Source organism: Trichechus manatus, unplaced genomic scaffold, assembly GCF_000243295.1.
Source record: "Trichechus manatus latirostris isolate Lorelei unplaced genomic scaffold, TriManLat1.0 scaffold00001, whole genome shotgun sequence".
Taxonomy (NCBI): domain Eukaryota; kingdom Metazoa; phylum Chordata; class Mammalia; order Sirenia; family Trichechidae; genus Trichechus; species Trichechus manatus.
In genome coordinates this window covers 15,070,934-15,091,776 of record NW_004443937.1, presented here as the reverse complement: position 1 = coordinate 15,091,776, position 20,843 = coordinate 15,070,934, and the positions used below count along the sequence as shown (strand labels likewise).

The 20,843-nt window shown below is 54.5% G+C and overlaps 1 protein-coding gene across 2 annotated transcripts in view; it reads left to right on the top strand.

The window, feature by feature from the left end:
* The window catches only part of FBLN2 (fibulin 2), a 66,436-nt gene extending 47,232 nt beyond the window's left edge, over positions 1–19,204 (top strand). For both annotated transcript variants that reach the window (XM_004368372.2, XM_004368371.2), the window contains 9 exons: positions 1,441–1,575; positions 3,598–3,735; positions 5,548–5,691; positions 5,812–5,940; positions 6,333–6,458; positions 9,205–9,321; positions 9,800–9,928; positions 14,997–15,120; positions 18,293–19,204. In XM_004368372.2, the coding sequence (XP_004368429.1) occupies positions 1,441–1,575; positions 3,598–3,735; positions 5,548–5,691; positions 5,812–5,940; positions 6,333–6,458; positions 9,205–9,321; positions 9,800–9,928; positions 14,997–15,120; positions 18,293–18,650 (1,400 nt within the window). In that variant the 3' untranslated portion in view covers positions 18,651–19,204. The remainder of the gene's footprint in view (positions 1–1,440; positions 1,576–3,597; positions 3,736–5,547; positions 5,692–5,811; positions 5,941–6,332; positions 6,459–9,204; positions 9,322–9,799; positions 9,929–14,996; positions 15,121–18,292) is intronic.
* Positions 19,205–20,843: the final 1,639 nt, after the last annotated feature.

Below are 20,843 nucleotides of genomic sequence, written 5' to 3'. Positions count from 1 at the left end.
TAAGTGTATAATTAATTGGCATTAATCATATTCACCATGTATGTAACCATTACCTCTATTTCTGTAACTTTTTCCTCGCCTCACACAGAAACTGTGTGCCCCTTGAGCCATAACTCCCCATTTCTCGCTCCTCCTGGCTGCCACTGCTCCACCTCCTGTCTCTCTGCGTCTGCCTGTTGGGATATTTCACCTAAGTGGGCCATACAGCATGGGGCCAGTTTTGAGTTGGTGAACTCTCTGGTTTTCCTTCTCCCCAGTGCTCCTTCCCTCTCTCCTTTGCTGGCTTCTCCCCTCCCCACGGCTTGTCCCAGGAGTGTCCTGAGAGTTGGTCCTTGGCGTTTTCTCTGTACGCCCTTTCCCCCAGGTGACTGCAGCCAGGCTGGGCCTTTTACCATCTATACATTGACCACAAATTAACATCTCTAATCAGAGCCTTCCGGGACTCAGATGCGGGTCTCCAGCCTCCCTGGGCATGTCCAGTTGGGTGCCTCTCCACCTCACAGGGCCACAGGGCTCAGATCTGCCCTGCTCGCCTGCTCCCCCCATCCTGCCCCATCCCAGTCCACGGCACCCGCCCTGTCCCACTGCTCAGGCCAAAACCTGTCGAGACCTCTGCACTCCTCTCTCACAACTTCCCCTCATCTACCAGTGGATCCTGCTGGTTCCACATTCACAATATTTCCAGAGTCTGACCGCGTCTGCTCACCTCTACGGGTGGCAGTGTGAGCCGCAGACCTCCTGCCTGGAGTGCTCTGATCCTCCTTACAGGCCTGCCTCCACCTTCACCCCGGAGACTGTTCTCCAGGGCAGCTGGGAACCCTGTTACAGATAAGTCAGACCATGTCCCTCCTGGCTGGCCCCTCCCGTGGCTCCACTGTCCTCAGGGTCAAAGCCAGTCCTCAGCTCTCCTAACTCTTCTCCTGCCACACCTGACCCCTCTCTGTCCCTTTGAATGTGCCCTGTAGGCTCTCTCCTCAGAGCCCTTGCACTGGCTGTTCCCTCTGCCTAGAACATCTTCTTGGTCTGCCTTTCAAATCCTTGCTCCCATGTCATCCTGTCTGAGCCCTCCTGACCACCCCACACCCCTGCCTCGGCCCTTCTTGTTTCCTTGGTCCTGCCCCGTTTTTTCACGTGGGACTCATGACCACCTTCCATACTACGTGTTTCCGTATTTATCTGTTCATTGTGTCTCTCCACTGAATGTCAGCTCCACAAGGCAGGGGTTTCTGTCTGTCTTGTTCATGAGGTATCGCCAGTGCCAGGAGCAGTGCTTGGCACTTAGCAGGTGCTTAATAAATATTTGTTGAATGAATGGATGAATAGATAAGCGGGCATCGGCCACGTGCAGCTCTCTGGATGGGGAGCACCTGGACGGCAGGGCCTGGCTCTGCCTCCATCCTGGCTGCCTGTGGAGTCCCTGACAGCCCCCCTTTCCCACAGACATCAACGAATGTGTGACTGCTCTGCATACGTGCAGCCGGGGCGAGCACTGCGTGAACACAATGGGCTCCTTCCGCTGCTACAAGGCCCTCACCTGTGAGCCGGGTTACGCCATCACAGACGGCGAGTGCACAGGTGAGAGGCTCAGCTGTTGGCCTCCTCCCTTCGCTCTAACTTGCTAAGAGCCTTGTCCCTTCTGAAGAGCTGCCACAGCTCTCCTGCCCAGGTGGAGGTGTCTGTGTGAGGGAAGCAAAGGTCCGGTCTTGGCTTTGGGACTGCTTGCTGGGCATCTAGGTACCAGTTATTCTCCTCGCCATGCCTGAGTTTCCCTGATTGTACATTGGGGTGGAACCCCCTTGAAGAATCACTTCCTCCCCTTTTACTAAAAAATTCTAGCCTTCAAAGAAGGAGGATTTTTAGTCAACCAATTCAACAAATACTTCTTGAGTTTCTTTTATGTCCTGGCAGCGTCCTTGGTGACAGGGAGACAGTGAGGGGTGTGGTTATCCTTGTCTCCGACCTCATGGTGCTTACCTCCCAAAGGGAGAGAGGCTGTCCCCAGGCACACAGCATGGTGGTAGAGCGTGGCTGTGGGCTGGGTGCTGTTTTAGGTGCAGGGGCGAGAAGGCCCCATTGCAGAGGGGATGTCGGAGAGGGAACGTGAACAATGAGAAGATCTCAGGAAAGGTGTTCCAGGCAGAGGGAGCAGCAAGTGCAAAGGCCCTTGGACAGGGTGAGGGACACTGTTGGCATGGTCAGAAGCAGAAAAGAAGTCTCAGGGTGGAGCAGAGTGTGGGGTGGGTGCTGAAGGAGACAGTGAGTTGGCAGGCCCGGTGACGGGAGTGGGGTGGTTTTAATCCACATGTGGTGGAGGCATTTTTTTAAACTAAAAAATTCCAAGGAATGCCATTGAGGAGGTGAGGCTTGTAGAAATGCTTAATTGTTCTGAGCCCTGGAGAATGCAAGGTATGAGCAGAGGCCTCGAGGTCAGGCTGGGGGCCAGGAGTGGGGCCATGGGGGCAAACTGGGAGGGAGGTGAGCCCCTGGCCCTCGGTGTGGGTGCATATGACAGATCCAGGGCCAGCTTGCCCTCTGAGACCCCTGTCGTCTTCCCAACACCGGGCCACCTCCTTGGACACACCCCAGCCTACCGCCTGCCTGGTTCATCTCTGTGTGCCTGGAACCCAGAACAGAGCTTTACTGAGTCCGGGCTGCTGTGGGGACATGGTAGAAGCCTTGGAACCAGGAGAGGGGTTTAGATGGTTAGATGGAGGAAAGGAGAGATGGACGGATGGAAGAGACAAGCAGGTGTTGGTCTGGGAGCCATCAAAGCTGAGGAAATCACAGCTGGGCTTCTTATACTCTGTGTGCTGCTGTTCTGCTTTGTGCCTCAGTTTCCTCATCTGTCAAAGGCTTGATGACCTCTGCTGTGCAGGACCCATGAGGGGCAGCACGGGGCCTGTGCTTCGTAAACTGTAGAGTGCAGCACAGATGTGGGCAGCCCTCCTGATGGCCTGAGTGGAGAATTCCAGTGCAGGTGCTCGGCAGCAGTGGGCCCTTGGCACAGGCTACGTATTCCAGCATCTTTTCTGAGAGACGACTTGGGGCTGCACAGCAGGTGTGAGAGACGTGACTTGATCCCAGGTCTGGCACCTCCATCATCAGAAGCTCCAGGCCTTACTGCTGTCAATGCCACCTCCCGAGGATCGTTGACCAAGGACCTCGGGTTTAAGCACTTGTTCCCCTTCCTGCCTACTCGCAGGCAGTGTGGGCAGCAGTTACAGCACAGGCTCTGGAGCCAGGCTGCCTGGGTTCTAATCCCACCCAACCCTCCCTAGTTGTGTCTCAGTTTCCCCCTTTGTAACATGGGCGCAGTCATAGTACCTACTTCATAGGGTTGTTGTGAGGATTAAATAAACACATCAAGGAGTGCTTAGAACAGTGCCTGTTGCAGAAGGAAAGCTTAGTAGGTGTGCTCAGATTATTGTGACTACCAAACAGGTGCCAAGTTAGGCAGTGTTGCTCCCCAGCTTCCCTGGTGCAGAAGAACTTGGTAACCACGGTGGCCTGAGGTCGGGGATGTGTTTGGGTGGTGTGAGCAGGGTGCCGGGGTGTGAGGGGCAGAGGGCCACCCCTAACGCTGGCCTCTGTGTGCAGATGTGGACGAGTGTGCACTGGGCACGCACAACTGCCAGGCGGGCCTCACGTGCCAGAACACCAAGGGCTCCTTCTACTGCCAGGCTCGGCAGCGCTGCATGGAAGGCTTCCTTCAGGACCCTGAGGGCAACTGTGTGGGTGAGTGGGGGTCTTCAGGAGGGCGGTGGGATGCTCTGAGGGCTTCAGGGAGCATAGCCTGCTGTGCTGCACCTCACCCAGCTTTGGCACCCTCCCGTGCAGTGGGCATGAGCTGTCTGACTTTGGCTGACTCTCCGTTCCAGGCCCTGAGCTGGGCGCCTGGAGGGGCTAATGGGGAGGAGACATGAGGCATCTCTTGGGGCTCTTACTTCTCTTGGGGGCCACAATTTACCCATCTGTGGGGTTAACTTGATGAATGTATTTCACAAATTTTTTAAAATCACAACCAACAGTGTGAAATTTATGTTGTATCATGACCTGGTGCATACACACACACAACTAGAACACAGATTTCACAAGACAACACTTCCCCTGACTGCATGTGATACACACAAATTTTCTGTTTTCACATCTTGCGCATTGAGAACTTCTGGGCTGATTTCATGCTCCGCTGATGGGTTGAGACTTGCAGTTTGACACATGCTGGCCTAGCTGTGGTCCCCAAGTGGGTCTGAGATCCCATGCCCTCCCTGCCCTACTTCAGCCTCTTCCAAAAAGCCGCTGGCCAGGAGGCAGGAGGCCCTGCCCTCCCCGAAAGCGTGGCCCTGGCCTGCGCAGAGGTGGGCACCGGCACCCCCTGCAGGACAGGCGAGGCTTTGAGTAGGAACCATCAGGGGTGGGAGCAGTGGGGGGAAGGCAGGCGTGGGCTGGGCGACAGGCAGTATACTGCAGACCACGACACTGCTCTCCTCACAATAACCGCCTGTGAGATGGTGCCCCCTGCTCTAGGGAGGAACCGAGGTGCTGGGAGGTTGCTAATGTGTCAGAAAGCTTTATCAAGACTTGGTGGGGGTCGCCCTGGCAACTCTGGGAGCTGGAGCTCTCCCCAAGGCGCCTCTCTGACGCTACTCACTGTGTGACCTGTTGGTGTCCCAGGATGCAGAAAACCCCCCAGGCTGGGACCAGGCCTGAGAGTTCCTGTAGTCGGCCCTGGTACCACCCACCCAGCCTGGCTCAAGGCAAGGTGGGGAGGTCTGCCTGCTCCAAACAGTTCCTCTGTGATTCAGTCATTAATAACATTTCCTGGGCATCTACTGAGTGCCAGGGTTCTAGATGTTGGGATGCTACTGCAGTTTAACAAGATGTTCGGGAGGACTACATAAGCAGACACATTTATGAAAGTACCAGTTATTCACAGGTACTTTGATAAACAATAAAACAAGCAGGGATAAACACTTAAAGAGGAGATGCCTACCTGGTCTGAAAGGACCTCACTGAGCAGGACGTTTGGGCCGGGACCAGTGACGGAGCCAGCTATGAAGGGTGGTCTGTGCTGGGGAAGGGGACCGGCATGTGCAAAGGCCCTGTGGTGGGACTGTGTGGGGGTGTTGGAGACGGTGAGGGGCCCAGTGGGGCTGCGGTGGAGTGCGTGGCGGAGGGTGGGAGGAAGAGGTTACAGAGGTCGGCGGAGCCCTGTACACTGGGGTGAGGTGTTGGGATTCATTTCTGGGTAGGACACATAGCTTTTGGAGACTGGAGAACAGAGGTGCACTGTGTTGTAATTATCCTAGACCTTAGCTGTGATCTCACTCTAGCGTCTGCATCAGGGGCAGATGTGAGACGCATGTAGGAATCTGCCCACAGGTGCTTTGGGTCCTGGGAAGCTGAGCCCCTTGTGTCAGGGGGAAACGGGGTGGGACAGTCTGGCCCAGCAGCCTTGACCAGGGCCTGGCTGCCCTGGCTGCCTGGCACATGGCCCTGGGCCCAGGTGCTGGGGTGGGGAGGTGGCATCACCCTCACCCACCTCCACAGACATCAACGAGTGCACGTCGCTGTCCGAGCCTTGTAAGCCGGGCTTCAGCTGCATCAACACGGTGGGTTCCTACACGTGCCAGAGGAACCCACTGCTTTGTGGGCGCGGCTACCACGCCAGTGAAGATGGCACCAAATGTGTGGGTAAGACCGGCCCCCACCCCACTGTGACCTGCCCAGCCTGCTCGGATTCCCCAGTGCCCATGGGGGGCCATGCAGAGGGGGAGCCCTAGGCCTCAAGGAGCCCACTCCACTCTTCTGCAGACGTGAACGAGTGTGAGACAGGTGTGCACCGCTGCAGCAACAGCCAGGTGTGCCACAACCTGCCCGGCTCCTACCGCTGCGACTGTAAACCCGGCTTCCAGCGTGATGCCTTTGGCCGGGCCTGCGTTGGTATGTGGGGCTGGGGGCCGTGCCCACTGTTCCCCTCCACCTCGCCATCTCTGGGCTGGGTGACTGCTGCCAGCCATTGCTGAGTGGTGCCGACCTGCCCAAGACCACCCCTCTGGGTCCCTTCCCAGGCATTCCAGGCCGGTCTCTGGGCTTGACCACCTCTCTCAGCCTTTGTGTCCCATGTTTGTCTGGCTTTCTACTGTTCTCTACTTCTTTCCATCTCTGTCTGTCCCTCCCTCCCTGTCTCTTTGCCTCTGCCTCCCCTGTCCTGGTCTCTTCCTGTCTTTCTGCCTGGTTCCCTCTCCCCACCCAGCTCCCTCCATAGCCTGGGGAGGTGCCTGAGGGTGGAGGGAGGCCTCACGCTGCCCACCTGCCTGCCCGCCCACCTGCAGACATAAATGAGTGCTGGGCTTCCCGGGGTGTCATGTGCCAGCACACCTGTGAGAACACGCCTGGCTCCTACCGGTGCTCCTGCGCCTCCGGCTTCCTGCTGGCCGCCGACGGCAAGCACTGCGAAGGTACTGCTGACTGGCCCTGACCTCTGACCCCACCCAGCCTGGTCCCACCTGCAGGCCTGGCGCCAGCCACCCTCACACCTTGACCCTTGGCACCTCCCACTGTACCATTTCTCCCATCCCTCGTCTGTCCAAACCCTCCCTGGCTCAGCAGGTCAGACTGCTTCCCCCCTGCAGGCGGGGTCCTGGCTGCCACAGACCACAGGGGCTGGGTCTCTCTGTCATCAGCAGCCCCAGTGGGAGCTCCTTGCAGACAGGGATGGCAGGTGACCTCGGGCCTCAGGGCTTGGCCCAGCCTTCAGTAGAGCAGGCTCTGGTTCTGGTCTCAGCTGGTGATGGTCCAGGCAGGGGCTGAAAGTGGGTGAAGCCCCAGAAAGGGCCCAACAGGAGAGCCCAGGGGCAGATGGGGCCGCTCTAGTGCAGGCCTGGGTGCTGATCCCTAGTCTTCCCGAGATTCCAGAAGCCTAGATATTTATGTGAAATCTCCTGGATTTTACATGTTGCTGATACAAAATTTTTAAAAAACTCACTATGGGCTAAGCCAAGCATGTCCACAAGCTGGACCTGCTCACGGGCTGGCATTAGAGGTTCATGCTCTCATCTTTGTGAGGATGGACTCAGGGCTGATGGAGGGACTGTGTGAAGGGCTTTCCCCACATGTCGCCTGTGCAGTTGGGCCGGGTCCATCAGGGACTGGTGTGGGAGAAGCCCTGAGGCTGGTCAGTGAAGGGGCAGGGGTGAGCAAAGGCCCCATTGACCTGGCGCTGTTTTTCCCAGCCCCTCCCCAACCTGGAGGTCCTTCCTCATTGCTGCCTGGTGGAAGGAGTCCCTGAGACCCCTGGAGAGGCCATCCGCCCCTACCCAGTCACCTGCCCGCGGGAGATCCCAGGGGTCAGGCCCAGTCCAGGAGCAGGAGAGCGTAACAAGGCCTGGTTATGTCAGATGAGATTAGGCTCTGAAAAAAAATCTGTCACTTTCATTTATGCATCCACTCATTCATGCATTCATTCATTCATTCACTCATCCATTCGTTCATTCACTCATTTGTGCATGCATGTTATGAGCACATGTGAGCACCTCCAAGCCAGGCCATGGGCTGAGGGCTGTGGGGATGGAGGCCTTTGTCTCCCCTGTGTAGTTCATAGAGTCATTCATTCATTCCTTAGTCCTTAGGCTGGCTGGATGCTAGAGGTGAATCTGGTATGGTCCCTGGCCCCCAAACAGCTTAGACACCAGGAGAGGAGAGAAGGCATTCATTCATTTCATCATTTTTTTGTGAGCACCATAGATGTTGCCAGATCCTGAGGGTTGAGACATGGGTCCGGCAGTGGCCCACAAAGCCCCGCATGACCTGACTACACCCCTCTCGCCCTCCCCTCGCACAGTCCTCTCTGGCCTTGCCTGCCTCCTCGCTGTGCTGGCACACCAGCACACTCCCATCTCAGGGCCTTTGCTCGTGCTCTGCCCTCTGGTGTGCCCTCCCCTAGACGCCCACATGCACCTTCCTTCTTAGTGACTCACTCTGATCACCCTACTTAAACTGCAGCTGCGCAAACATACCCCTGCCCCTTCTCTGCTTTATTTCTCTCCACGGCACATGCCAGCTTCTAACACTAGTTATTTTACTTGTTTATCTACTCCCCCATCTTAGTTATCTAGCGCTGGTATACAGAAATACCACAAGTGGATGGCTTTAACAAAGACAAGTTTGTTCTCTCACAGTCTAGTAGGCTAGAAGTCTGAATTCAGGGTGCCAGCTCCAGAGGAAGTCTTTCTCTCTCTGTTGGTCCTGAGGGAAAGTCCTTGTCATCAATCTTCCCCTGGTCAAGGAGCTTCTCAGCACAGGGACCCTGGGTCCAAAGGACACGCTATTCTCCTGGCTCTTGTTTCTTGGTGGTATGAGGTCTCCATGTTTCTCTGCTCGCTTCTCTCTTTAATGTCTCAAAAGAGATTTAAGAGACAGTCTAATCTTGTAGATTGAGTCCTGCCTCATTAACATAACTGCCATTAATCCCATCTCATTAACATCATAGAGATGGGATTTACAACATATAGGAAAATCACATCAGATGACAAAATGGTAGAGAATCAATCACACAGTACTGGGAATCATGGCCTAGCCAAATTGATATACATATTTTTGAGGGACACAGTTCAGTCCATGACACCCTCAACATGAAAGTCAGCTCCATGAGGGGGAGACTTTTGCTGTCTTGTTCACAGCTATGTCCCCGGCCCAGCACAGACCTGGCACATCGTAGGGGCCTGGTAGTCCTTTACTGAATGAATAGAGAGACAAGTCCCTGCTTGCAAAGAGCTCAGAGTCAAGGCATTAGCTGCTTCCCTCACTTGCACACCCTCTCATACACTCACATGCTTGTACATTCATTCCATACTCTGGTGCGTGCTCTCGAGCCAATGTAGTGCCAGATGAGCCCCATACCCCGAGGAGGTCCTTGTCAGTGCCCTGGGCAACACCTCCAGGAGACATCGGTGCCAAGTGCTGTGGACCCTCATAGGGTTCCCATGTTGGGAGTCTGAGCCCAGTCTGTGACTGCCTCCTCCTAGCAGCTGGCCAGGAACCCACCGGCAAGCCCCGCTCTGTTCCTACCTCAGCTGTATGCCCTGGGCGGGTGCCTTGCCCTTCCTGGGCCTCTTTTCCCCATCTACCCCGAGGGGAGGCTGTAAGGCCAGGCTTGAGGTGGGGGAAGGCTGGGAAGGCCCAGCTGTGACAGCTGGTCTCCTGCAGATGTAAACGAGTGTGAGTCCCAGCGCTGCAGCCAGGAGTGTGCCAACATCTACGGCTCCTACCAGTGCTACTGCCGCCAGGGCTACCAGCTGGCCGAGGATGGGCATACCTGCAGAGGTACCTCTCCTTTCCCAGGGGCCCGTGGGCACCCCTCCCACATGTTCCAGACTCAGGTCACACATAATGCTAGTGTCAGATCTGAGTTTGAGTTCCAGCCACGCTGTTTCTTGGCTGCATGACTTTGGCAAATTATTTCCCCAGTCTGAGCCTCAGGCTCCTCCTCTGTAGAATGGGGATAATGACCCTGACCTCAGGGGGATGGAGGGTTAGATTAAGTCAGGTCTGTGAGAGTGCCCGGCTCCTCACTGCCACCTGTTGTCCCTTAGCTGATAGCGGAAGTTGCAGAACAGTCCCGGGGTGAGCACTGGGAGGGAGTCCTGTGCAGCTCTGTTGCCTTGGCCACCTCTCTGAGCTGTTGTCCTCATCTGTGAAGTGGGCCTCTCAGCTCTGTGGCTGCGACGGGGCAAGTAGACTGTCGGCGGCTGGGCCTTGTGGGTGGGCAGGGCTCCTGAGACACCACTCCTCTCTCTGGCAGACATCGACGAGTGCGCGCAGGGCGCCAGCATTCTCTGCACCTTCCGCTGCCTCAACGTGCCCGGGAGCTACCAGTGTGCGTGTCCAGAGCGGGGCTACGCTGTAACAGCCAACGGGAGGTCCTGCAAGGGTGAGCAAGTGTCCCCCCCGCCCGCATGGGGAGCCTCACACGGCCTGCTCTGTACTTGGAGCTCTCACACCAAGTGCATAAGCACAGAATGGCCAGGCCACTGGTGGCCACATTAGCTAAGGTCTATGCCTGGCATGAGGAAGGTGATAGTCTTCCTGCTGTTCAGCCCAGCTAAGAGTCTTCCGGGCTTGGGCTCAGCGCTGGGCCCTGCCCTGGGAGGGGGAGAGGGTACTGTAGGTAGTTCTAAAGGAGGCAGGGGAAAAGCAGCCTTAGGGGTCCCAGTCGCTCTCCCCAACTCTCTGCGGTGCTCCCCGGGGACAGGAGCAGCAGGTGGTCTGTGGACCAGAGGGTAGGAGGACCCATGCGAGTGGGGAAGGAGTCATGGAGGCATATCCCTGCCCCACATGCCTTCTCCTAGTGGAAGCTGTTCAGGGAGGGAAGGGGTGCCCAAGAGGGAGGGGTTTCCTATCCCTGGGGACATGCAGGTAGGGGCTGGGCTGCTGCCTGGTAAATTTACAATAGAGGGGATTCCTGCCTAGATGGGGACCAGATTCTGTGATGTCTAATGTTTCTTCTAAGCTGGAACACCCAGGATTCTAAGTTCAGTCCCATCGGGGTTTACCGAGGCCACTGAAATTAGGCCTGGCAAGCCTCTAGGGCAAGCCCAAGGGGCCTCAAAGCCACCTGGCAGGATGCAGGAGGGACACTCAGCAGCCCTGGGAGAACCATCCCTACAGCGCCCAGAGCTGAGGCCTCTGCCCCTCTCCTGGTGGCCACAGGCCACATCTTCCTGTGCTAGGGGAGCCGAGGGCCCGGAGCTCCTGAGGCTGCAGCTGTCTGGCTATGGCCAGGGTCCTTCCCCAGCCCTGGGTGGCATTCTGGTCCATGAAGGCGGGTCCTGGTGTCCAGGGGTCAGAGTCAGCGCCCAGCAGAGGACAGAGTCAGACTGGTGTGTGCAGGCTGGTGGCTGCTACCCATGCATGGATCCTGAAGTCCATCTAGTAGATCTCAGCAGCTGTTTGTCTTCTTAGTACTGTAGACTAGAATACAGGGTAGGGTGGGGCGGAATGGCCTGGCATGCACTAGGTTGGAGAGCACTGTGCCTGGTGAGTGTGACCCCAGTCTCTGTGTATGCACTTAATCCCAGTGTACTAGCATTCCTTACTGTCCCTGCTGTGAGGGGAAAAATCCCAAAGGCCCTGTGTGACACCATGTGGCTCCTGACCTGGGGGCCCGCAGGGGCTTGAGAGGCTGGCCTGGGTCTCCTCACTGCAAAGCCTTCTGGTTTGTCATTTAAAAAATACGTGTGGATGCTGTAAAAGGTAAGGATTTTACCTGTCATAAACTCAGCTGTGCAGGCAATGTGGTTTTATGTTTCTAGAGTGTGATTTCATCCTCCACACTGAGGCCCTGATCGTGGAACACTCAGCCAGACACTTCAGTGGTTTTTGCTCTTGAAGGATAGTTCCTCTCTGGCCCTCCTTCCCTGGGCCTGTGCTGAGCTCTGCCTGACTGGAGAGCACGGGGTCCTGGGCACACGCCTGCTATGCACACCTGGGTTCTTTGTAGTGGGATCCAGTGCTGGCTCCAGCCCAGGGCCCGCAGGTGCCTGGGCTCACTGCCCCTCTTGCTGTCTGCATCCCTTTCTCCTGCCCCCTTGCAGACTGCTCTGTTGCTGGTGGATGTGAAGGTTGGGAGTGAGGGAGCTGCCTCTCTGAGGCCAGAAGACCTGGCGAGGCCTGGTCCCCACCCTCCAGTCCTCCTTGCACCTCCAGCTCCCCCTTTGCGCTTTCTGGCCCTGTTCTGACTTAGACGGCAGTGAGGTCCTACAGCTCAAACGGGAGGGTGGCCATGGGGAAGGAATAGGCTTGTTACTGTCTCCTTTAGTATCCTACCCCTATTCAATACTAAACGAAAGGACAGAGAGAGATTCAGAAATGCAGATTCAGCCATCCCCCCACTATAGCATGCATTCCATGAAGGTAGGGTCATGTCTGTCCTGTGCCCCAGCACCTAGAGTGGAGGTGCTCATGGAACACATGACCATGTGACTGAACCAAGAGGCAGCTCCTGCTAATATACAGATGCATCTCCTTCCAGCATTCCTTTATGCAAACATGTTGTTAGGTGCCATTGAGTTGGTTCTGACTCATGGCGATCCTGTGAACAACAGAACGAAACACTACCCAATTCTGTGCCATCCTCACAATTGTTATGCTTGAGTCCATTGTTGCAGCCACTGTGTCAGTCCATCTCGTTGAGGGTCTTCCTCTTTTTCACTGACCGTCTACTTTACCGAGCATGATGTCCTTCTCCAGGGACTGGCCCCTCCTGATAACATGTCCAAAGTATGTGAGACAAAGTCTCGCCATCCTCGCTTCTAAGAGGTATTGTGACTGTACTTCTTCCAAGACAGATTTGTTCATTCTTCTGGCAGTCCATGGTACATTCGATATTCTTCTCTAGCACCACAATTCGAAGGCATTAGTTCTTCTTTGGTCTTCTTTATTCATTGTCCAGCTTTCGCATGCATATGAGGTGATTGAAAATACCATGGCTTGGGTCAGGTGCACCTTAGTCCTCAAAGTGACATCTTTGCTTTTTAACACTTTAAAGAGGTCTTTTGCAGCAGACTTGGCCAATCAGTACGTCGTTTGATTTCTTAACTGCTGCTCCCATGCCGTATATATGCAAACATACATGCAGGAAATATAATGCTAATTCAAATCATACTGGAAATAATCTTGAATCCTGCCTTTTTCTTAGGTAAGTGTATGTGAAGCCCTTCTCAGCGCTCCACTTGATAAGGGGTGACTTTGAGCAATGACTATTACAATTACTATGGACATACTGTGCTTGTTTTCTCAGGTCTTTCAAAAGCCTTTGGAGACCTCTTCTGGAGGTTGTGTTCTGTAACGTTTCTATGTTTCTGTGTTTTTTTGCTTTGTTCCCTATTTCTGGGCACCTGAGTTGAGGCTGATGCCATGGGTGAGGCTGCAATGACATCCTTGGACAGACAGCCTCATCCCCACCTTGCACATCCCCTAGCCTGAGCTCTCCTGGAGAGGCTGCAGCCACGGGGGTCCTGCAACAGCTTCTGTGAGCTTGGTGAGGCCGGGCTGCAGCCACAGCCACTGACCGTGAACTCCGTCAGCTCCTGCTCAGGGCATGCCACCCCATTCCTGCCCCACTCCTACCCCTGCCCCACACCCAGGCTCCTGAGGTCAGAACTTCCTGCTCACCCGACTGGGTGGCCAGGTCATAGGTTGAGGAACAGAAGGGGACCTCCCTTGACATGGAGTCAGTTAATTAACTAGCCACAGGACAGTGACCCACCCATCCTGGGCCCCGCCCCATCTGGCTTCTTTCCATGTGTTCCCTCATCCGTCTTTGTTGCCACCCTGGGAAATTGGGATCATGACCCATTTTGCACAAGAGGAAAGTAAGGCCTTGAGAGGTGAACCAATGTGGGCTGACTCCTGCAGCAGGGCGTGGGACAGACAGGCCCGGTCTGGAGCAGGCTGCGGGTTGAGCCCACTCTGCCCCTGCGGTGGCATGTGCCCCGGGCTCAGCTGTGAGATGGGGTCCCAGGGCCTGCCCATGGGGTGTTGTGGACATCCTGTAGGAAACTCTGGGTGCAGGCTGGCTGTTATTATTGTTATGTTGTTGTTGGGAATCAACTTGGCATAGTGATCAGATCCCAGACTTTGGTGTCAGGCAGACCTGGCTTCCCACCCAAGCTGCCCCGCTGCCTGCTGTGTGGCCTTCAGCAAAGCTGGCCCCCTCTCTGAGCCTTGGTTCCCTTCTCTGTCAGAGGAGGCCAGTGGTCCTCAGCTCACAGGGCTAGGGTGAGGATTCAGTGAGGAAACCATCCCATACATGGTCCACATGGAGAAGTGGACAAGACCCAGAGCCCCCCAGGGCAGCCCGGGGTTTCTATCCCTGCCCCTGACAGGCCCTGCCACCAGGGGACAGCACCTGGGGCCCCCTGAGGCTGCCCTCTCTGAGCTGAGCAGCTGACCTCACAGAAGGGGTCCTTTGGTATCCATTTATTTGGCCTTTTTTCTTACAGGTTGGCCTGCAGATCTCTCTCTCGCACACACATACACATACTCTCTCATTCCTGTATGCACACGCTTGCTTCTCTTGCTTCTTTGTCAGAGCTGCTTGCCCATGCATGTCACATGTGTGTCTATGCCTCAGTGTCCTGAATGGGCCTCTGTGTGCTTGTGTGCCCTTCAGGGTGTGTACGTGCCTGTTGGTGTTTGCACTTGTGGGATGTGTACATGAAGCATGAGCACGTCTGCAGTTCATGAGGACATTTGTACCTGTGCATCTTGGACTCTGTGTACAAGTGATGGGTTGTGTGCTTTCATCCAGCAATATGGATTGAGCCCCAGCTCTGGGCCAGGCACTCTCCTAGTAGTGAGGATGCTGCCGGAGCAAGAAAGACAAAAACCCCTTCCCTCCTGGACGTCATGATGAGTAGGGGGTGGGTGGAAACAGGGCAGATGTACAGAATAGCTTAGGTGTGCTTCAGTTTGTGACAAGTAGCAGGAAAATAATGAAATGGGGTGGGATGGAGAGCAATGGGGAGCGGACATGTAGGGTGGTTGGGAGCTGAGTTCTGAAACATGAGAAGGAGCCATGTGGGATGATGTGGGGAAAGTTCCAGCAAAGGGCACAGCATGTGCAAAGGCCCTGAGGTGGGCATGAGGTCCAGGTGTTGGGGCAGCCTGCAGGAGTCCAGGGGAGGGGAAGGGCTCAGAGGCCCTGCATCCGTTGGTGTGGCATCTATGGCAGGGACTTAGCTTTGACTCTGGGAGCCTGGAATGCCATCTGAGGATGTGACATAAGATGATTTGCATTTCAAAGCAAGGCCTTGGCTGCTGGATGCAAAAGGGACCAGACGGGCATGTGTGGTGCAGGGTAGCTCATGAGCCTGTAGGTCCCCAAGTCAGGACCAGCTGCTCTGGGACCCAGGATTCCAGTAGGGGTGGGGGTGGTTCAGGCTGGGGTGCCACAGCCGGGGGGATCCCTCACTGTGCCCCTCCTCTCCTCCCTCCAGATCTGGATGAGTGTGCGCTCGGCACCCACAACTGCTCTGAAACTGAGACCTGCCACAACATCCAGGGCAGCTTCCGCTGCTTGCGCTTTGAGTGCCCGCCAAACTACGTCCGTGTTTCTGAAACGTGAGTGCCCCTCCTGGCCTGGCCTGGCCCCACACAAATGCTGTGCTGTGCAGGGGAGGCCCTGCCTGGACCATCTCCCACTGTTCACAGCCCCTAAATGCCTGGGCCTTGGTCCTCATTTACCAAAAGCAGATAAGTGTGCTTTGCAGGAAGCTCAGAGTATAGCGTACGCAGAGGAAAAGGTTCCCAGGAAATCTCATCTCCTTCCCCTCTCTCTCACTCACTTTCTCTCTAACACGTGTGCACACACACATACACAGATTACTTATTTGCTATCTATTGCTGTGTAACAAAATTTCCCAGTAATTAGCAGTTTAAAATGACAAACATTTACTGTCTCATGGTTCCTGAGGGCTAGGAATCCAGGAATGGCTTTGCTGGGTGGTTCTGGCTCAGGGTCTCTCATGAAGCCACGGTCTGGCTGTTGGCAGGCTGCACGTGGTCACTGCTCCCTCCTGTGGCTGTGGGCAGGAGGCCTCAGTTCCCTGCCCCATAGATGCTGCTCACACATGGCTTCCCCGAGAGAGAGAGTGATCAGACAGAGCTCAGGCAAGGACCAAACTTGACCTTGGAAGTGACATCCCTTCACTTCTGCCACTAGCCACACAGTCCAGCACTGAGAGGCCACTGGGAGGGGCCTGCACAGGGCGGGAACACCTGGAGGCAGGCACAGAGCTTCTTGCAGGCCTGCCTGATTGACACTCTTGATGTTTTGCTGTATTTCTCAACCTTTCTTTTCTAAACATGTATTCTCTTAATGTTCTCTTGTTCTTAGTATAATACAGTTTGTCTCCCATTTTATTTTGTAAAGTATTTCCCAGATTTAAATTTCAACGTGATGCAGTTGCTTCTCTTTATTTATGGTAGTTACGTTCTATAAAGTTGCCACAAACACTGAATTAGTGCATACTGAACCATTGTTCCAGGGGAAATACAGAGTTAGGTTCCTGCGAGCCTCTAATCACAACATTTTCTTCATCTCACAGATATATAACCTTGTTTTGTGTGTGTTTCTGTTTAAAGACACCTTATTTTAATGTAGATAGTTCACTGGCGTTGAATTTGTGGCCCATGGCCCTATAACTCATGCCTGAATGAAGCCTGAATAGAACACACACGGATTTTCTCCATAAGGCACACCACAGTCTTTTTGTTCTTAATAACGCTAGACAGCACTTCAGCACTATGCTTGGGGCCATTTTAAACAGCGAAATCGCCAGCAAAACGCACAAAAATGCAAAAAACCTGGCACTAAATAAACGGTGTAAAGGACACTTGTTTGCAGTGTGAGAGCTGAGGCAAGACAGCAGAGGTGCCTTGTTTGCCGTCAGCTGGGAACGTGCATGTTGGGCAGCTTGCATTTTGCTGCTCTGTGTGTGTCGCCGAATAACTATGAAAGGGCCATGAGCGTTGATTTTGGGGTTACACATCAATAGTAGCGACTAGGTGAATTCTCCAATACGGAGTCCATGAATAACGAGGATCGGCTGTATATGCCGATAAAAATATTCAACCAGTAAAAGTATACAAGCCAAAGTGAAAAATTCTTGTCCCTGACCTCTCCAGTAAGTGGCATTTGTGTGACTGCTAACAGGTGGAGGTCTGTCCATCTGCTCTTCCATCCCAGCATAAACCAAACCTGCACAGCACTGCTTGTGCACAGCTGGGCTTGTTTGTCTGCAGCTGGCCTGTCCCTTTCATGCCGTCTTGTACATCAGCACGTGCAGGCCACCTCCCGGTTTGAGTGACTGCATGGTCTTTCCTAGTGTAGCTGTGTCGTCATTATCTACCGGGCGCCCCTGTGGCCCCGGTGAGTGTCTACATGCACATATCTTGGGACACTCAGGTGAATATGTCTGGGAGCCTGGGCAAGTGACCTCAGCTCTCTGGGCCTCATGTGCCCCATCTGTCACATGAGGATGATAATAGCACACTCCAGGGGGGGTTGTGAGTATTCATGTCACATCTTAGCACAGTGCCTGACTGAAATAAGTGCTGTTGTTGAGGTTGTTACTTGTGGCATGCCAGTTAGGGAACTCCGTTCGGAGTGATTCTACAGAGCTTCTGAGCCCCCGAGTGCCTGAGCAGTATCTTTTTTTGGAAGCAGGAAGTTTTTTAGTCAGTGATTTAATAATGGAGATAACAGTGGCTCACAGGGCCAGGAAGAGACTGGATTGTGGCTGTGAATGCTTAGAGATCTGAGGCCTCGGCCACCCTGGAGGTTGACAGATGTTCTCTCCTCATCGTCATCCAGCATGGCCGAGCCTCCAGCCTTCTAGCAGGAGCAGGCGCCACTCCACCCTCATGCTCGGAGAGGCTTCCTCCCGGAAAAGCAGCTCCTCCCAAGTCAGGAGAGCAAATGGCTTGGGCGAGTCTATTGTGGAAGAAGCGGAATTTAACAAAAATTAAAACAATAAAACCACCATAGCTAGGGAATCTACACAGCTGAGCAGTGTGCAAGATAAAAAAAACTTTGAAAGAAAAGGACAATAAAAATGAAGGAAGTGGATAGGAAGGAAGGTAGGAATGACAAAAGGTAGAAATGAATGATGGTCAGTGAATGAATGGATGGGTGGATGGAAGGAAATAAAGGAAAGAAGGAAGGTGCGCACATGTAAATGGACAAGAGCTGCCCACAAACCATGTCAGGTACTGTGCTAAGCGCTGCGTGTTTATAAACTTGCCCCATCCTCCAGTGAAACCATGAGGTTGTTGTTAACCCCGTCTTACAGATGAGCGAACAGAGACCTAGAGAGGTGATGTGACTTAACACTGGCTAGTAAGTGGTAGGGTCCCTGGTTGATGCAAACGGTTAAGCGCTCAGCTGCTAACCAAAAGGTTGGAGGTTCAGATCTACCCAGAGAAGAGAGTCCTGGTGACCTAATTCTGAAAGATCAGCCACTGAAGACCATGTGAAGCACAGTTCTACTCTGACACACTTGGGGTTGCCATTAGTCAAAGTCAACTCCATGGCAACTGGTCCTGTAGTAAGTGGTAGAGCTGGCACCTGAGCCTGGGCCCCCAGGCTGTGAGCCTGCACCAAGGCCCGATAACATGCACGGGGATGGGCAGAGTGGGTAGGGGTGGATGGTCAGGGGTGGGAGGGCCTGGGAGCAGACGTGCCTCTTGGGGCCCTGCTGACCACGCCCCGCGTGTCTTGCCGTCCCCACAGGAAGTGTGAGCGGACCACGTGCCACGACCTGATGGAGTGCCAGAACTCGCCAGCGCGCATCACGCACTACCAGCTCAACTTCCAGACGGGCCTCCTGGTGCCTGCGCACATCTTCCGCATCGGCCCGGCACCTGCCTTCACGGGGGACACCATCTCCCTGACCATTACCAAGGGCAATGAGGAGGGCTACTTCGGCACACGCCGGCTCAACGCCTACACGGGCGTCGTCTACCTGCAGCGCTCCGTGCGCGAGCCCCGAGACTTCGCCCTGGACGTGGAGATGAAGCTGTGGCGACAGGGCTCGGTCACCACCTTCCTGGCCAAGATACACATCTTCTTCACCACCTTTGCCCTGTGAGGCTGGCCACCCTGAAGGCCACCGAGGCCTCGGGCCCCTGTAGTAGCCCCATGCTGTGTGCCCTGGGCTGCTGCCCTCACTGCACTGGGCAAGCTCTCTTTTCTGTTTCTAAACCACACAGGTGGGGTTGGGTTATTATTGTGGTGGTTTTTACTATAACTTTGTAAATTAACTTAATTTTGCTGACTTGATTCCTCTTGGGTTCCTGGGCCTCTCGCATGCCCCACACGGAGGGAGTTGGCAGTGGGTCGTGTGTTTAGTTGTGTGCTGAGTGGAGCTTTGACGATGGCTTCGAGGTCACTGCCCAGGCCCTGCAGGTGGAGTTGAAAACCCAGGCTGGGTGACTACTGCAGAAAGGAAACAAACTACCACGCTGGGGCTTTCAGACTCAACTGGATGACCTGTCCCAAAGTGGACATTTCGTTTCATCTTCCACTGTGATTAGTTCTTTACCTTTTTAAACAAATCATTGTCATTTTTTTTTTCTGTTTTTTGTTTTAACTATAAATGTAGCACATGTGCATTGTAAAAAAAAAACAAAGTAAAAACCTCATGGTCCCTTACCTTGACATGTTTGAGTTTGACAACGATGGCTGAATGTCACATGGTCCCTAGCCTAGCCCTCATGTCAGAGTGCGGATCAGGACGTTTCTTCACGTCTTGCACGATTAGCCTAAAAAAAGGAGCTCACCTCGAGGATGGGAGAACAGAAGTGCAGACAGATGCTCACTTTGTGATACTTTCTTCTCTTCCTACTTCTCCTCCTCCCTCCTCCTCTCCCAGTGTGCCCCCCGCCTTGTCTGTCACCTCAGATGCTCTCCAGGACTCCATCCTGGCCCTGTAGGTCAGACAGTGGACTGGGGCGGCCTGGAGGAGGTGAGGACTCAGCTTCCCTTCTCCAGTGCAGGGTTCTGGGGCTTCTAGGCTGGGGCAAAGGGGACTACTGGCACTGGGGAAACTGAGGCCCTGAGGGGGAGGGGACATGCCCAAGGTGCATATCAAGTCAGAATGGGCCTGCGGACCCCAATATGAGGACCCCACGCACGTGTTCTTGCCCTGTCCCTGGCTGTTTCTCCAAGCTGGTGGGTTCCAGATGGCATGCCAAAACCCCTGTGGGTCTTGAGATGAGTGTAGTGGGTCGCAGCCAGTGCTTAAAGAGTGTAATGGACAGACAGTGTCACGGTGCTGCACATTTAGGAAAGGTAAGAATTGGTCCACAGAACAATGGATGTGTCTGTGTGCATGCGCGTGCACATGTGGAGCACACATACTTGGCGTACACACCAGCTCTGGCGTGATATAAAATGAGCTCCTTACTGTGAGCAGCCGTCAGAACTGAAGGCGGGAAGGGGCCTGTTGGACTGGGGCAACCAGAGAGTGGAGCACCGCCCTGTGAAGGGGCAACCGTGTGGCTCCCGTGACGGTGCCTTCTGTGGACGTGGGCTCAGGTGGCCAGGCATTCTGATCTTTCAAGACAACTTTACAAACTACACTTGAGTTTAAAACTCCTTGATTTTAAGATGGGAATTAATGAAAACCTTTAGAAAATCAGGTGTGAGCCGAATGAAGCCTGTTTCCCCGTTAGCCTACCCTGGATGGGGAGATGGCTGCAGCCTCTGCCTCCTGGCTCCTCCCTGTCTCCTCCTCCCTGACCCAGCCCCGTGCTGAGGACGAGCAGCAGAAACGGGGACTTCCTCCTCAGGGCCCAGCTGCACCTCTGTTTCCTGGCAGAGGAACCCAGAACTAACACTCCTGTTGTCCAAGGTCACTGTATTAGGCAGTAAGAAATGGGACTCCATTCAAGAGGAGGGCAGGGTTGAGGGTTAAGAATGCCACAGGACACGGGGCAGCTGTCCTGCTTGGTCCTCCCGTCCATGCTTACCCTGTGCGACCTCAGGCAAGCGACACCACTTCATCTGTGAATGGGGCACTTTCTTCCCACAAGCCTGCCATGCAGATAAAATGAGCAGACCCGTAAGGCGTCCAGCTTAGAGCCCGGCCCACCTGGGGACTCTGCAAAACATTTCCTTCTGACCTTAGAGATTTTAAGGCCCAGTGAGTCTAGAATTCCATGCTCCTAAGATTGTAAAGGAGTCCCTGGGTGGTGCAAATAGTTAACGTACTTGGCTGCTAATCGAAAGGTTGGAGGTTCAAGTACACCCAGAGGCGCCTCAGAAGAAAGCCTTGGCGATC